Source organism: Apus apus, chromosome 1 (genome assembly GCF_020740795.1).
Source record: "Apus apus isolate bApuApu2 chromosome 1, bApuApu2.pri.cur, whole genome shotgun sequence".
Classification (NCBI taxonomy): Eukaryota; Metazoa; Chordata; class Aves; order Apodiformes; family Apodidae; genus Apus; species Apus apus.
Genome location: NC_067282.1, coordinates 148,805,844 through 148,823,005, shown reverse-complemented (window position 1 = coordinate 148,823,005; position 17,162 = coordinate 148,805,844). Strand labels below are relative to the sequence as shown.

The following is a 17,162-nucleotide window of genomic DNA, read 5'->3' as shown; positions in this document are numbered from 1 at the left end:
AGTGAGGCTTAGCTTGTCCCAACCTTAGGTTGATGTTTCCAAGCCATTTGTTGTGAAAAACTAAGCCTGTAACATCTACTAGATTACTGGAGAAATCTGTTTTGTACGAAGATGATGTGCATGTTCAGACAGAGCTGCATAAGACTTGTATCAAGACCCAGTTCTCTCTGTGCTGTGCCCAGTTTTGCAGATAGATGTGTTTCCTGGGTCTGAAAGGATGTGAAGGATGCAATTGCCTTGTGGACCTGCTTCAACCACCTACCTGTTCTGTTGTTTGGGGTTTTTTTTATTATTTTAAAGGCATTAAGCTTTCCCAGATCTAAGCCAAATTTTATTACGTGTCATTCTGCACATACAGGGTGCATGAATAAAAATACTGTTACCAGTATCTCTTACTTGTTTACATGAAGAAGCTGTTGGCAGTTCTGTGTGCTAGTTACTTGCGGAGTTTTAAAAATGCCAGTTTTAGCTGGAGTAGGAGAGTAGCTTTGCAGAAAGCTTTATTATATTGGGATTGCAATTGGACATGCTGGAATAGTTCTCTGTCTATAGAAGATAATTTGTAGCTCAACTTAATCCGTTATGTGCTCTCCAATCTAGAGTCTGTTAGACGATTGTCTACAGAAATGTGTTCAGACTTCTCTCTATTAGCCCTCAGAGTTTATTTTGGAAAAAAAACAGAAAGATACTCTGAAAAGGAGTGGACTGTCTTGTTGGTAAATGGTTAATGACATGGAGATTTTATTACAAATGCGTTACAGAAAAATCATACTCTCTTCTGATGATATGAACAGCTTGGTGAATAAAGATGATAATAAAGAAAGTGGAATCAACCCAGAAAATCACATGCCTTTGCTTTGGCACCAGATCAGAAAAAACAGTTGGACGTTTTCTTGCTGACTTATTTGAAGGCAGGGTGAGGTACTGAAATAACTTGAGAATTAAACAATGTTTTTTAATCTGTTGGTTTTTTTTGCATCTCTGGTAGCTTTATGCTAGATTCAAGACACCATTTCTGTTACTTTGTCTTTGTGAATAGTTGTTAGTGGTCAGTGAATCTATTCTAGGGCTAGCATGTGAGACAAGGTTAAAAAAGAAAAAGAAAAAAAGTCAGCACGTCTGTATAACTGATTGCTTGGTACTTAGGTGTGTACAGTCCTTCCTTCTTTCTAGTATACAGTAATGCTGCAATGATGTTTTCCCTGTTAAGTAAAATCATCTAATGAGAATGAATGCATTTGCAAGGCCCAGTACTGTTTCATTTTGCCTTGATGTAGAATACCTGGATTTCTGTTCAGGACTTTGGTTTTCTGTCTGATACATCATCTCAATAGCTCTCCCACTCCATAAAAGGTTGTTGACTTCTGAAATGTCAAGGTAATGTGGAAGAGATGTGGAGTAGGCAGCCAGGATTGTATTGTAGCTTTTCTTTTGCTGTGGAATGCTGAATTTCAGTAATTTCAGAGTAGAAGAAGTGAATGTTGCTGTATTCCGTGGGAACATGGCTTGGAAATAGATTAAAACCTGCTAAAATAATCTGCCTGGATTTAGTGGATCTGTCACTTGAAGCAATGTGAATAATAAGGCTTGAGACTGATTAGTACTGGAGGAGGGAAGGGGGAGAAGGCTGATTAGGAAGAAATGGGAGGAGGATTAAACCAAACTTTCCCAGATTACTGTGCTGAACAATGCAGTATTACCACTAGGTCAGCAGAGCACTTTGCCTACTTCCTGCTCCTTATGCAATGTGGCAGTGTTTGAACTTGCTAGCTTAGTTTGATTTGTTTACAACTGTTTGAGGGGTGTGTGTTTGTTTGGTTGTTGTTATGGTGGGTTTTTTTCCTAGTGATACAGTGAATGAGTTTGTACTTCTAATAGAAACAAAGTCTGGCAGAGGTTGGGTGAGAGGAGGAAGGAACCAGGAGTAACTCTTCCACATGGACAGGGATTGAGTAACAAATTTATTTGTGGTGTTCTGGCACAAAGAACCAAGCCTATAAATGAAAAATGTTACTGGCTAACAACAGTGGAGTATCAGTGATGTGTGAAACTGTTGTCACAAAATCAGCCCAAAATCCCAAAGTAAATTTTGTGCCAGGCTTTCCATCAATTTGTTCTGTACTTGGAGTAGCATGCCATGAATGTCTGCTTGGGGGTCTATGTGTGACTGTTGTCACCTAGTCAAATACTTGTTAGTTGTTGTTAACTTACACCCTTTGAATCCCTCAGGGTTTATGTCTTCCCCTATTATCTTGTCACATCCTGGAGACAGTTCCTAGGGAGTGGTGATCACTGAAGGATACTTCTTCCAAACACCTCTTTGCATTGCCCATCCTGAAACTGTCCCACACAGATGAGTAATGATGCTCTTCGGTACCCTTTGAGGATGGCTAACACAAGGGAATAGGATGGTTTTGTTGTCAGCCTGTTATTCTGAAGCTTCTTCTGATGTTAGCAAGTTTAAGCCAGAAGCATTTGTTTTCCAGATTTAGAACAGACCACGCAGTTGCAGACTTTGCAAGAATAAGTGAACTAAAACAAAAAAAAGGGGGGGGGAAAGGACACATTTATAATACTCGGTTTATTTCAAAAGATTTCTCTCACCCTGACCCAGCTGTACAACTGACAGATGGCATCACAGTTGGTCTGTGAGGACTTAGGTTTCTTGCAGTTCTTACTCAGCTCTATCTTGGTATTGTGCAACTGAACAAGATTCCAAGCCCAAGAACTTCTGCTTCTTTTTGTAATAATAAATTCATTTTTGGCCTTAACCCACATGCATACAAACAAACCTGTTTCATGTCATCAGTCCACATGCAGGGAGTCTCCTCCTTCCTGTCACCAGGTCATTGCTTGATAGCTCCCACTTTGAAGGTGGCAGAGTCTTTCAGATATTCTTACAGCCTGGGGACTGATAGTTAAGGCTCATAGCTATCCTTGCCTGAGCCCTTAAAAAGATTTGTTCATTTATTATAAGGCATGTCTTCCTTTTCTGTTCACTGGCTTTAAAAATACTTAAATACCAAATGTTTATATAAAAGCTTTTTCATACAAAAGCTATACAATCTGTATAATGAACCTGCAAATATTACTTGAATCCTTGGCATTATTATTATATGAAGTGTAATGCTCATTACTAATTGGTTTGAGACAAGAAACAAGATTAATCCATCACTTTGAGGTTAAAACAGTGGTGCACATAATCTGAGTTTGGGCATAGATAAGTCAGTTCTGAGCCCTTATTTGTACCGTGGAAGGCCACTGCTCTCCCATCTCCTGCTACCTGTGAGTACTATCATCATAGTGTTTTAAGTTGGTCAGACTTAGCTCACCATCTTTTTCTGCCATGTGTTTACACACAACTACTGTTACCTATGCTGTGGCTGTATCTCTTTGTTCTTACCGAGTATTTGGACCACACTTAAGACTCTGGCTAAATATTTGTGCCTTGCTATTCATATTAACTCTCCTTCCTGTCATGCCAAGGTGGTGCAGAACCACCAGGCTGTAATGGGTTATGTCAGAGGTGGCATCAGGCCAAGGTAAAGGGTGTTGCAGATTCTCTGGCCCAGATAGTTAACTGTGCCATGCTCTGCGTGCTCAGGAAAACAAGGGAGAACAAGAGAGGACAGAAGCTCTGCCCCAGTTTTAGAGGTTTTCTGTACCAGCCCCAGCATAAAAGGTGTTATTAAAGCAGTTCAGGGGATGCTCTGAGCTTTACAAACTCTCTATGGCCTTATGAATTATGTAGAGTAGATTATGTTGAAGTCTAAAATGAAATTAAATTAAAAGTTATTAGTTTTCTACATTCCTGAGGAAGAGAAGGATCTGACAGGGGTTAAGACAGATCCCAGTTCCCCTGACCCCTTTTTCTTTTATTCCGGTTTTAAGTCATTGTTAACAAATCAGAGGCAGAGCAGTTGATATACTAGTTCTAGGAGTATATTGAGTAAAGATTGACATATGCAAATGCCAGTCAGTTTATTCTAGCTGTCAAGCAAAACTATACACCCTTCCTACAAGTCTTGCTTTGCATAAGTACTTTCATTGACTGTTTAGTCATGAAAATACAGAAGTATTTGATGTTTTCTACTCCTGGATCAACTTAAAGCACTGTGATTACATCAGTACATTCCCGGAGTATAAATGCATTATATGAAGGCATATCTACTGGTTCTCTTTGTTGCTGTAGATTTTGTGGAAAGGTGAGTAATCAGTATGAAACATTCTTATGCTGTTGTAACAGCTTTTGTGTTTGAGTTTGTTCTGGTTTTGTTATTTCAGGGGTTATGGGGGGAACCCAAACCCAAAACTAAACCCCAAATCCTACCTCTGTTCAAAGTAGTTGAAGTGTACCTGTTATTACTGCTTCTCTGTGCAGGTGTTTTGGGATTGGTAGTTTACATGCAACTGAATGTTTGTGTAAGCAGTTGCAGATTCAGTCAAGAAGCTGGTAAGAGGGTTGAAGTAACAGCAGAGCTAAAGACCTTTCATTATTTCTATTAACATGTCACTTTTGTTTGTAGAATGAAATGTGTCTTGCTACACAACAGCTTTCGAAGCAGCTCCTTGCCTACGAAAAGCAGGTATGTTCAACATATGCCTATGATTTCCTTTCAGCCTCAGCACTTGCAAGGAAGTCTGTGAAAGAGTGTGGTTTCCAGAATTGCTTAGGGTATTGGCTTAACTTAATTTTATGTGAAGGTTGTAAAATTCCCCAGGATCTTCAAGGGAATTTAAGGGAAATCAAAGGAATTTCAGTGAAGTCTAGTGATAGGACAAGGGGCAATGGGTGCAAACTGGAACACAGGAGGTTCCACGTAAACATCAGAAAAAACTTCTTTACTGTGAGAGTGACCGAGCACTGGAACAGGCTGCCCAGAGAGGTTGTGGAGTCTCATTCGCTGGAGACATTCAAAACCCGTCTGGTCACGTTCCTGTGTGATGTGCTCTGGGTGATCCTGCTCTGGCAGGGGAGTTGGACTGGATGATCTTTCGAGGTCCATTCCAACCCCTAAGATTCTGTAATTCTGTGAATTAGGTCATATCTGAAAAAAAAAACACAAACAACCCAAAAGAGTAAACCAAACCAACCAACCAAACAAAAAAACACAAAAAAAACACCCAATGCAAAATTTAAGTTAAAAATTTATTGAGGTGCAAACCAGTTTGTTCCTATTGTCTAACCATGATTTTAAAATTAGTATTGTAGGCATTAATTATATGTTGTCCAAAAGTTATTCATCTAAAATAAGAGGAGGAGAGTAAAAGATTATGTATTAATGCTCTACGGTTTTTCTATTTAGTTTTATCTTTTATTGCATTTATAGGAGTATTCATTACCTCTTTAGTAAAACACTTTGTGTTTTAAACTCACCTTTCTTGATTTATGGACCAATGTGTGTTTTTATTTTCAGCATTTTGCCTTAGGTAAAGGAGATGAAGAAGTGATATCCACCCTTCATTACTTTTCAAAAGTTGTGGATGAGGTAATTTGAATTGCCAATATGCTATTTTTACAGTATAGAATACTTGCAGTTTTTCTTTTGGTCTTTGTCTTTTTGATTCTGAGCTGTTCCATTGAAGGCCAGATTGTGCCTGGGTTTTATGGAATCATTTAATTGAGGAGGAAATAAGTATAATATCATCCTTTCACAATGGTCTCTTCAGCTCTGCAGAATGCTAGAGCTATTTTTGTGGCTTCATCCCACGTGCTATTCTCAGAGCAAAGCTAAACTTCCTAAATAGAGGAATTGGGAGAAGAGACTGAAACAGGACAAGTATCAGCTAGACTGGGGCCATTTTAAATTTCATACCATTAAAAAAATGACATTTACATTTTTAAGCTTTAAACTTTGCAGTTTGAGCCAGAACTTGCCAGGGATGGATGCAGGGTAGCAGTGAATTAATGAAGTTGCAGTTTAATTGCTGTGCAATCCTGCAGAATCCAGAGGTATCTGGAGAATGCCTGTGGAACACAGGTTAGGTACTACAGCTGTGTGTGCTAACACTTTTAGTAGGTGGCTGTGAAGTCCTGGGAGCTTCCCTAATGCTCTTATTAGGCCTGCCCATATAACATTTCAATATAATCTTAGTATCCAGGTCCTTTTTGTTCAAGTGTCTTTTGTCACATCACTCTTTCTGTTGTGAGTAGGGCTGTGCTATCAGAAGAGTTCTTGTTGTTCTAGTTAGTCTGCTTCCCTGTGTTGAGGTCTGCTGTTTGGGAGAGGAGATAGGAAGGTTGTGGGGCGAAAAATAAGATAAAAATTGTAGAGCCTATGATAACTCTAACAATATAGTGAGAGGAATCCCAAAGGTTAACTTTTCCCCTAGGCTTCTTCTGCCGTCTGTGTTCTCTCAGGGAATACTTGAAAGGAGCTTTTGTTGTCACAAGTCTTGTACTTAGCTATGTGAACTATGGATAAATCAAAGCAAGGACTTTCTCCTTCCCAGGTGCGAGAGCCCCATCCCGTTTGTGAACAGAAAGCCGAGAGTCTCTGTTCAGTTCTGTCTGTCACATTTTCCCCTCACAAGAACTTGCTCCATTCCTCAGCCTCCTTTTCTCTGTGTTAGCTACCCCCGGTACCCATCACTCAGTTGTCTGTTCTACAGGCACTGAATTGCCCTGGTTTAATTTTGTATCATCTAGTGGGAAATACTGACTTCATCCTTACCTGTGTCACCCCACCTAAAGTCTCCAGGATACTTGAGAGCAAGTGGGCAGAATAACATGTCCTAGTTTGTAGTATCAGGCAGTAGCAGTGTGATTGATAGGCATCCTACCTGAACCCGTCTAATTTTCCTACCATACCATTTCCTACCATGAAAGCCTTGTCTTCATCCTAAACAGTGTCACATGAGTGCTTTAAAATATGTCTTGATATGCTGAATTGTAGGGGAGCACTTAAAAAACAGCAACGAGAAACTGCTCTGAAGGTCAAATATTTAAATGGGACCTTTCAGTGTAGTTGCCCTCTGTTGTGATTGTGTCCCGGGTAACCCTTGTGAATGGAAAGAGATTCTGGTCATGATGACTGTAACTCTGTGCTGTAGAGACTAACAAAAACTTGTTAGTAAAGGCTAATTATATATTAATCCTGTTGAGTTAAGCATTAGAATGAATGGTCAAGTGAACTGCCCTAATACAGTATGTGGGAACTGGAAAATGTTTTGATCCTTGGACAACATTAGGCAGGAATTAAGCTTTTAGGGGAAAATCCCCATCAGTCTCCTGTATCTTGAGAAATGTATTTTAAGCACTGAAGTACTTTATATCCTTTTTTTGTCTGCTGGGCACAAATGGCAGGCTACAGAGTACTGCTACTTTTACTATTATTTTTTTTTTATTTACACTGTCTTAGAGCATTCCTCTGTTCTCCATTTCAGCTCAATATTCTTCATTCTGAACTGGCAAAACAGCTTGCAGATACAATGGTTCTCCCAATAATACAATTTCGGGAAAAGGATCTCACAGGTAAATTATATCTTACTTTTTAATTTTCCTCATGTGTCCCTTCTTATTTATTTCATAATAAACTGAGACACAGTGCCATGTAGTATTTTGTTCTTTGATGATTCCTAGAAAAGTTTTTTTGTGTTATTTTTTGTTTTCTGGTACAGAATTTCACTGGGAGGTACATGCTTTTACTCAGAAATAGTCCAAGTTCACCACATGACGTTTTATGTACCATATGGTGCAAGTTTTAAAACACCCAGCTTTGTTCTTTCCTGGGTCACTCTGCTTTTACACTTGTGTAGCTTCACTGAAGTCACTGATGTTGTAATTACCTAAAGAAGGGAAATTTAGCAGTGAATCTGGCTCGCAAACAGTGTTTATCCCACTTCAGAAGTTTGTGTTTGTTTGAAAAGCACAAGCAAGAATGTTTTTTTAACGTCAGGGTGTAGTATATTCCCTCCATTTTCAGGTTTCAGTCCCCTTTAAAACAATATTATCCAAGGATAGTTCCAAGCAACCTGATTGCACAAACTTGGAAATTACTTAAACAGCAAAGTAATAATGCAAACATTTGGTGTTATTTCACAAGAAACAAGTTTGTATTCAAGGTCAAGGACACTCTAACAGAAACATGAGTTTTTACTGCAGCAGTTTATTTATTTATTATTTTTTAAAAAAAAACCCTCTTCTCATCTCACTAATCTCAGTCTAGTTTATGTATTTTTAAAGACATAATTCTGATGGGAGACAAAACAACTGGCTTAGGTTCCTTGTATCTCATTCAAAATTGTGAAGACTTTAAGGTGTCTATATGTATGGATATCTTGTTTGTTATATAATGGCAAATAGAAAGCAGTATTTGGATGGTAAGATCTTGGTTCTATAAATGCTTACCCACCTCTTTAATGTGGCTTCATTGATACAATGATTCTACTCTCATCTTTATGGATTCTGCCCCCGGTTTTTAAAAGAGGAGATAAAAAGAAAATGCAAGTGAAGTCTGCAACCAGAGCCTCAACTACTTCATGACAAAAAATACCATGTAAGCATTAATTATCAGGAAGTTGTTCAGAACTGCCTATCTTTTATGATAGTGGTGAGCATTTTGTCATAACTACCATACTGAAATGGTGCTTTTTTTGGTAAATTATACTGGCAGATAAGGAATCTTTTTCATAGTGATAACTTGCTCAACCAAGTAAACTCACTCAACTCATAATTTGCTGTCTGCAGTTCCTTTCTCTAGCAGTTTATCTGGTTTATAATTTTCAAGACAGGGAGAACTTAAGCATCTCTGCTTTGAAAGGATTGGAGTGACCTAGGCATTAAATGTGTCATAAATGGTCTCAGTTGAACACGGTGTTTACAGCTGTTTTTACTCTGAATGTTTGATTTCTCTTTTCCAGAAGTGAGCACCTTGAAGGATCTTTTTGGCCTTGCTAGTAATGGTATGTTTCCCTGTTTTGTTTGGTCTAATGGTGTGCACCTGTTCTATCACAAAAGACGTTTTTAATCTACACACACACATCACTTTTCTAAAAAAGTAATATTCCTTGTCTACAGAACACGACGCGTCCATGGCAAAGTACAGCAGGTTACCAAAAAGGAAAGAAAATGAAAAGGTAACGAACATGAAAGCGAAAAGGGAAAGTTTTCATCAGCTGTTCTGTCTGTGTCATTGTTCACTTACGAACTTGGGAGAGTTCATCAGTTAGATTCACAGTAGCTCAAGAGTACTTCTGATTTCGTTTCAAAGCAGACAGAAAGCTTTTAAACGTCAATTTAGCAAAGTTATACCTGTTTTCGCCAAGTTAGGCAAGTGATCAAGTATTGTGCTGAACTAGAGCCCTTCAGATCCAGGGGAGTTCTTCAGACAGAGGCAATCCAAATGGATATAAATAGGCCTACTGTTGTACAGCTGATGTGATGGTGCTGTATCACTGGGTGCAATTCATTGGTAACTGTCACAAAGCCTTGTGTCTGCTGTTTGTAAAGCATTCCATTTTTTCATATCTGCCTTCCTGATAAATTTCTCTGTGTGGATTGTCATTCCATTTACAGTGCACATAATTCTGTTGGTGGAATTGTTTTATGTTTCTTCTTCTTTGCCCACTGGACCCCTATCTCAAAGTATATCCCTTTATGCTAAAAAGTGTGTGATTGCCCCTGTCCTAGGAATGCATCAGTTCTACAGGATGTTCCTTTAAAGGAAATCCGTACAGAACGGAATGTGATAGAGCATATTGTGGATTATTCATTTCCCAGTTCTGTATTCGCAGGCTTGTATGATAGTCTCAGCTGCAAATAAATTTATCACCCTGAGATCAGCTCCAGAATGCTAGTTGTGGTAGTTAGGTAGTAGTCAGGGCACCCCCCAAATGCTTAAGTATCTTGCCAGAGAAGGGCTTGAAGTACTTACTTTGGGTTTTGGATTTGCTTTCTTAGTTTCTCATCCTTTATTTTAATGTGGATAAGTTCTGTAAGGAGAGTTCTTTACAGATAACTTGACAGTAATCAGTAAAAATATCCATATGCACAGTAACACTTTGTCAAACTCTTTGTCAATTTTTATTCAGCTTAAGGCAGAAGTGGCAAAAGAAGTAGCAAATGCAAGAAGAAAGCAGCACCTTTCATCTCTGCAATATTACTGTGCCCTGAATGCTCTGCAGTACAGGAAGAGAGTGGCAATGATGGAACCTATGCTAGGATATACACGAGGACAGGTATGGACAATTAAGCTTCTATATCACGTAGGCATGTCTCTGGGAAAAGTAAAACATTGTAGTTCTGGACTTTATTTTTTTTTGACCAATGGTCATGCGGGAGGGTAAATTTCTACTTAGTTTGCCTAGAATCTAACAACTGATTTTGTTTTGTGGCAAATAGCTGAATGTTTAGTTATTGAGGGAAGACACCAATGAAGAAAAAAAATCCAGTAAACTGGATATACAAAATCAGCCTGGTGTTAATTTTTTCACGGCTAAGCTATCAGTGCAGCAGCATTTTCTCCCACTGTTTACTCTGTCTGCACAAACTCTCCTGTGTAGCAGCTCCCTTCCTGGCACATAATGTTCAGCATACTGATGAGGAGTGTACATGACAGGGAACAGAGCATGCACTGGAGAACTGGAAGGACAGAACAGTAGAGTGGGCTGGCAAATCCTCTTTCTAATTTTTATTCTGCCAGCAATTTGATAGAGTGTTTCTCAAGTCTGTAAAATGCGTAGAAATGCTAATAATCTGACCCTCCAGGATGTCAGGACCAACAAACTAGCACTTTCACAGCACTTGGTCCTCATTACCATCCATTTTAAGGGCCTGTTGTGCTTTGACATCAATGAAATAAGCCTTGGGAAGATGAGAACTGGGCTGTGAAAACAGAAAAAATGGATGCAGTGCTCTGTTTGAGATTGCAGTGTGGATCTCCACTGTCCCCTGTCTTTTGCAGAGCATGTGCCCCAAATAGGTAATAAATGAGAACTCAGTCACTTTCCTCACCATGGGAGTTCACACTGCTTCTCTGCTGTATTTATACTGGGCAAAAGAACTGCCTTGCTTTTCTTTACTGGAACTAGAACAGAGCTTTTTCCCTATATTTTATCTGGCAAAACTGCAGTATCTCAGTGCTTTTATACAGGAAAGTCTTAGGTTGTCATGGGAATGACTGAGTAGCCAGAAGCCGGTTGATATTGATGCTTAAATACTGTGAGCCACCCTTCAGCCCAAGTACGTATTTTCTTTATTAATTACTCAAAACATGTGCCTCATATTTCACATTTCCAATGAAAGAGCAGGCCATAAGGAATTTTTGCAAGAAGTAGTGGCTAATAAACAGTTTATCTGGCTGAAAATTGGCATCATCATTTAATCTAGGCGTGTCAATCTCTCATTAGCATCAATGGAATTTAGAGCTCTTCCCTTCTGAAGTAGGCTTCTGAAATAAAATAGGTGAACCATTCTTTAAGAGAGTGTGCTGTCTCTCCTCTGGCTGTAAAGGGAGTCTGTGGTCAAGAATGGCTGCAGAAATCTGAGTTACAGGTAAGAGGAATCCCACCTCCCAAGGTTAGGGCAAAAAGAGTGGAATCACAAGTAAAATTGGATGAAATAACTAATAAATTGCTTAACAGGCAAAAATTTTATTTTACAGCTCTTTCTGGAGAAGTTCACAGATTATTTTTTTAAAAGCAAATTAATTGAACACGTGCTTGCCATGTCCGTGTTTCCCACGTTTGCCAGTAGGTCCTAATGATGGCTGTGTGTTCCACAGCAGGTAATCCAAGGTCACGTCTACATGAAGTGCTTAGCTGCTGTTGCGTGCCTGCTGAGCCACACCAACCAAGGACGTTCATCTTCTGTCACAAAATGTGCACTTTGGCCTTGGTAGCTTTTTTTAACACCTTCAGTAGAACAAAATCCAGGGTAAATCTGCAGCTGATGTAACTGCCCTGGAGGCTTTTGCTAGCACAGCTACACTTCATCGCTTTCCTGACTGACTTTGCTGTGACATTTAAAAAATTCCCAGGTTGGAGTTTGTAGTCACATTTGGGTTGCTAAACCTATTGGATGATTTTGTCCCATCCCTTTTGATACAGTGGCATTGCATGCAGTGGCTTGTGACAGCACCAGACCCAATTCTGCACGGTGCTAGGATGAGGGAAGGCTACCTGTTTCCTTGTTTCAGTCATATAGCTAGTGCATTGGAAGCATACCTGTCAGCAGGCAGTAGCTTATGTGTGTCAAAGGGTGTGTGAAAGGGTGAAAAGCTGCAAAATGGAGAAATACAAAGCAAGGCAGTGCAGCTGTTTGACCATGTGTTTGGTTGCCAGCCCAAAGTATCAGTCAGAAGAGGACTGCTGTTCACACAGTCCCCACAATCTGTTATTTGTCTGCCAAAGCTAAGATAACTTCCAGTGTCCATTCTTTATTTTCAATTTTTAAAATTTATTTTTCAGATCAACTTTTTTAAGAAAGGAGCAGAGATGTTTTCCAAAAGAATGGACAGCTTTTTGTCGTCCGTTTCAGACATGGTTCAAAGGTAACACAATACTTGAGTGCTGTAACCTGCAGCACGTAATAGAGACTGCCTCTGTTTCTTTTTCATGAGAGTTCTTTCATGCTTGCATTGCACTGTTGGGCATAATTTGTTAAAGCAGCAGGTAGGAAGGAGTTATGTTTGTACATGTAAAGGAAAATGTTGTCAGTGCACTGTAGAGAGCATTTTTACACTGTAGCCAGAAACTATATACTGTGAAGTGTTCATATGCTTTCTTACATCCTTGTGTCTCTTCACAGACACAAAACGTGAAGTCTGTGCTTAAATGGGTTAATAGAATTAATACAAGAGAACTAAAGTGCATTCTGAATTAGAGGTATTTATACTTGCTGGGTCTTCTGTAATAATACTGTAAGAATAACCCATTAACCTCCCAAATAAGGATTTAGGGCCTATAGGTCATACAGAACGTATTCACTGCAGCCATTATAGGCTGTATTGTTCCACTGAGTTCAACCTGCTTTTGGCGAAGTCCTTATTTCAATAAACTGCCTCAGTTTTGTGCTCCTAATATTGCAATTATTTTTTCTTCCTCCCTTTCCCCCCTTGTAGTGAAGATCCACAATTTCTGGATAATTAAGTCCCTGTAAATGTAAACTTTACATTAAAAATGTAATCATATTAGAGAGAACATCAATAATTTATTCTAAATCAGCTGGAACACTAAACTGAGTCCTTCACGTTATTCCTTCATACCTTTCATGTTGACCTGCATCCAGGTCATTATTTATTCTGACTCTGGTGGCATTTTAAATAATGCATACTTGTCAATTTGAGAGCAGTGTTACAATCAATCCCCCTGTATGGTAGATTCTTTCACTAAATGATTCGTCACTTCCTTTACCTCTATACTCACTGATACTTTTCACACTCAATTCTGAAATAAATCCCTCTACAGTCTACATAGGATTTGTGCAGCCTAGAGGACAGATTTTAAACTCCCTTTAAATAGTGCCCTGTATTTAGTAAAGCTTGGTTGCCTTGCTTGTGTCTTATAGGTACAATGAGGATCCTGCCATTGGATCCTCACCATAGAATAAGCCCTTGTTTTCCAAAGTCTGAGGGATTTGAATTCTGGAGGTTACACAGTAGCAAATGGAAGCAAAAACAGGCTGCTTAGTTGGTTGGCTGAATCTGCTTTTTGTGTTTTAAGTCTGTCACGTCGCTAGGCTTGAAAGTAAAACTCAAATGTAACTAGTATAGGAGTGTGATGTCTTTGATAAAAACAAGAGAAGCTTGCAACGTTCTGAATGACACTGTGCAGCTCAGCAATTACTGACACAGGACACAGTTTCCTGACTGAAGATTACAGAGCCACTGAAGCCCATGCTGCCCACTCCTGGCTTGCTTGCTTTACTGCTGGGAATCACAAGGCCTCAGTGAGTCAGACCTGCTTGCTAATCAAGCTAAAAGTTTTTATTTGTCAGATTTGTTTTCTTAGAATGACAAGCCCATGAGACCCATTGTGCAGCTACAGAATTGCATAGTTGTGCATCTGTTTAAGCTGATTGTGAAACTGAGTCTTCATATTTAAAAGTCTTTTCATTTATACAGTGACTATTTCTAGCAGTGTAAGAACACATAAGAGAAGACAGATCACTAAAATATTCTCAGTAACCAATTGGTCTAATTGCCACAAACGCGTATAACTTCAGAACTGTCAGCTTTTCTCTCATTTCTACCTTTGAGATAGGAGAAACACGCCTTAGGAAGAGGAATCCCAGGCTTGGGAACCATGAAGATGCCAGGCTGTTTTGTCAGAAACAATTTGTGATGCAACAAAAGTAACTGATCAAATGATTGATCAAAGTAGCACTTACGTAAAAAATGAGAGCACTGTTCCATTTTATTTTAAAATGAAATTTAAATAATTCTTATTCTGACATTTAATGATAATGTTGAAAAGCTAGTGTCTTGCAAAATATTCTCTAATTTAATTCAGATCTGATGATACTACTCAGCCTTTATAACTCAGCCTCTCATATGACTTGGCTAGGTATTAAGATACACACAGCTGGTCTCATTTTGGAGGTGATTTGGGAGCTTAGGAAATTTTCGGCTTTCTGAAGATATGAAAAAGCTGGAAATAAGTTAACATGAAACAGACAACACCATGATGCATCTGGCCAGTCAGATACTGTTCAGTGCAACTTGAGTGCAGCACCACGTCTCTACATTATTTCAAATGTTACAGGACATCACCAACTTCTACAAAAGACTGGGGAGGAGAATGGGAGAAAAATCCTAGGTATTTGTGTGTACTTTTCCATAAGCTTTTAGTACTGTCAGAGACAGGACTGTGGACTACCTGGATCTCTGTTCCTGCTGTGTACAGCCTGTGTGCTCATGTTCTCCAAAAGATTTAACCACTTGGGCAGGAAGTAGAGAGAAGATTGCTTATTGCATAGGTGTAGATACTAATGACTTTCTAAGGTATGCAATGACAAGTATTCTTATATTCTCACCCCTGAGTTTTCCTAGTAACTTGGATACAGTTAATAACTCCTCAAGTTTGGAAAAGTCAATAAAGAAAACAAATATTTGCTAGTATTTTCCTCTGAAAGTCAAAGAACAGCTGCTGCAGTATGGACCTTCAGAGGTCATCTAGTCCACACTCCTGCTGAGAGCACGGACAACTGAAGCAGAGTGCTCAGTGCTGTGTCCAGTCAAATTTTGAGCATCTCTCTCTGTCTCTCACACATGGCACAGAGTATCTGGTTACAGTTTGTGTCCACTGTCATCATCCTATCACTGCACACCTCCAAGAAGGGTCTAGCTCAACCTGCTGTATGCCCTGCCATCAGGTGGTTGAGCTAGCAGTAAGATCCTTCCCCTTAGCCTTCAGTTCATGAGGCTGAAAAACTATTCTCACAGCTTTTTCTCATGTCGAGTGTTCTGGCCCCCTAGCCATCTTGACGGCTCTTCTCTTGACTTGTTCTCATTTGTTTCTGTCTTTTGTGTCCTGGGTCACCAAAACTAGACACAGTCCTCCTGTTGAGGTCTCACAAGTGCTGCACAGATGGGAACAATTATTTGACCCACTGGCTATACTTTTGCTCAGGCAGCCCAAGATGGGAATGTCCTTTTGTTGCCGCAAGGGCATGGTGGTGGCTCATGTTCAACTTGTCCTCTACGATGCCCAGGTACTTTGCTTTCTATCCAGATGCCTCCCATCCTTTGCAGTTGTAGGGAGTTAATTCCATCCTAGGCAGGACTTTATGTTTGTCTGTGCTGAACATCGTGAGGTTCCTGTCTGCCCATTTCTGCAGCACGTCCAAGTCACTCTGAACAGCAGCTCTCCACTCTACCGTATCTGTCAGTCAGTCTTCCCAGTTTGGTGTCATCTGCTCCTATGGGTTGTCCAGCACATATTGAAGACTATAAACCTGTACATCTCAGCATTGACACATGAGAAACATCATGAATAGCTGGATACCAGTTGGGCTTTGTCTCACTGATTGCAAGCCTTTGAGCTCAGCAGTCCAGCCATGATTTCTACCCATCTTATCGTTGACTTCTGCAGTTTTCATTTCACCAGTTTGGCTATAAGGATACTATGAGGGACCATGTGAAAGGTCCTGCTGAACTGAAGTGGAACAGCATCCACCACTCTGCTGTTCATCACACTAGTCCTTGCATCACAGAAGGTAATCAGGATGGTCAGGAATGATTTGCCCGTAGTAAGTCTATGTTGCCAGTTGCAGTCTTGCAATTTGTGGGCTTGGAAATGGCTGGAGAATTTGTTCCGTAAGTTTCTCAGGGACTGAGATATAGCTGGATGTGCCTGTCTCAAAGGCAGGTGTGACACTGGCCTTTTCTTTTCCAGTCATTAGGAACCTTCCCTGACTGCAGTGAACTTTTGAAGCTGATAGAGACCAGCCTTGCAGGGACATTAGCCAGCTCCCTCAGGACCCCAGTTCACAGACATGTAGCCAGACCTCAGGTTCACAAAGGGGCAGTGTAAACAGATGGTGGAAAATCTTTTGTGGCTTCCTTGTCCACAGGTGCACCAAACAGTGCTTGCAGCTGGCATGGAGATCTAAGGCCTTTGATGTATCATTTATCTAATAGGGTTGTGTTGTGTTTTTTTTAAATTATAGTATTAATTAAGTCATGTTTTCAAAACAACAGGCCTTTAGTTGTTTTCTGATAATTCCTGCTGTATTCATGTGTGTTGATCAGCAGAGTCTGCAAGTGAAACACAGACTGACTAAGGTTGAGGGAAACAAGGCAGGTTTATCAGTGTGATGGCACTGACAAGTGTCTGGGGGAACCTCTGAAAATTAAGTGGCTCCCAACAGTTGTCTGCCAGTAGAGCTGAAAAGAGAAAAGATTAAGGTATTTCACTAGCATATGATGATGACTGACTTCTCATTGTTTGCTTGTTCCAGTAAAAGGGCTGCTCTCTTCCTCCTTTATGCCCAGTGTGTCATACAGGAAGATTATAACTGCACAGATACTCACCACTGCAGTATACGTATGATGCTTCTGCAATGAGCTATCACTTACTTCCCAAGTTAAATTTTGCATTCAGATACCCCTTCACAGTTACCACTTTCAGCAAACTGGATATTTACAGATATGTTCGAAAAGAGCTAAGTTTTGCCAGCCTCCACCAAGGATGTTTTCTGAACCACACCAAAGTGGAAGACA

General features: G+C 39.8%; 1 protein-coding gene across 2 annotated transcripts in view; it reads left to right on the top strand.

Moving 5' to 3' along the window:
- APPL2 (adaptor protein, phosphotyrosine interacting with PH domain and leucine zipper 2) overlaps positions 1-17,162 on the top strand; it is a 38,437-nt gene that overhangs the window by 10,722 nt on the left and 10,553 nt on the right. For both annotated transcript variants that reach the window (XM_051608499.1, XM_051608509.1), the window contains exons 3-9: positions 4,527-4,586; positions 5,418-5,489; positions 7,387-7,474; positions 8,863-8,904; positions 9,020-9,078; positions 10,033-10,179; positions 12,409-12,491. In XM_051608499.1, the coding sequence (XP_051464459.1) occupies positions 4,527-4,586; positions 5,418-5,489; positions 7,387-7,474; positions 8,863-8,904; positions 9,020-9,078; positions 10,033-10,179; positions 12,409-12,491 (551 nt within the window). The remainder of the gene's footprint in view (positions 1-4,526; positions 4,587-5,417; positions 5,490-7,386; positions 7,475-8,862; positions 8,905-9,019; positions 9,079-10,032; positions 10,180-12,408; positions 12,492-17,162) is intronic.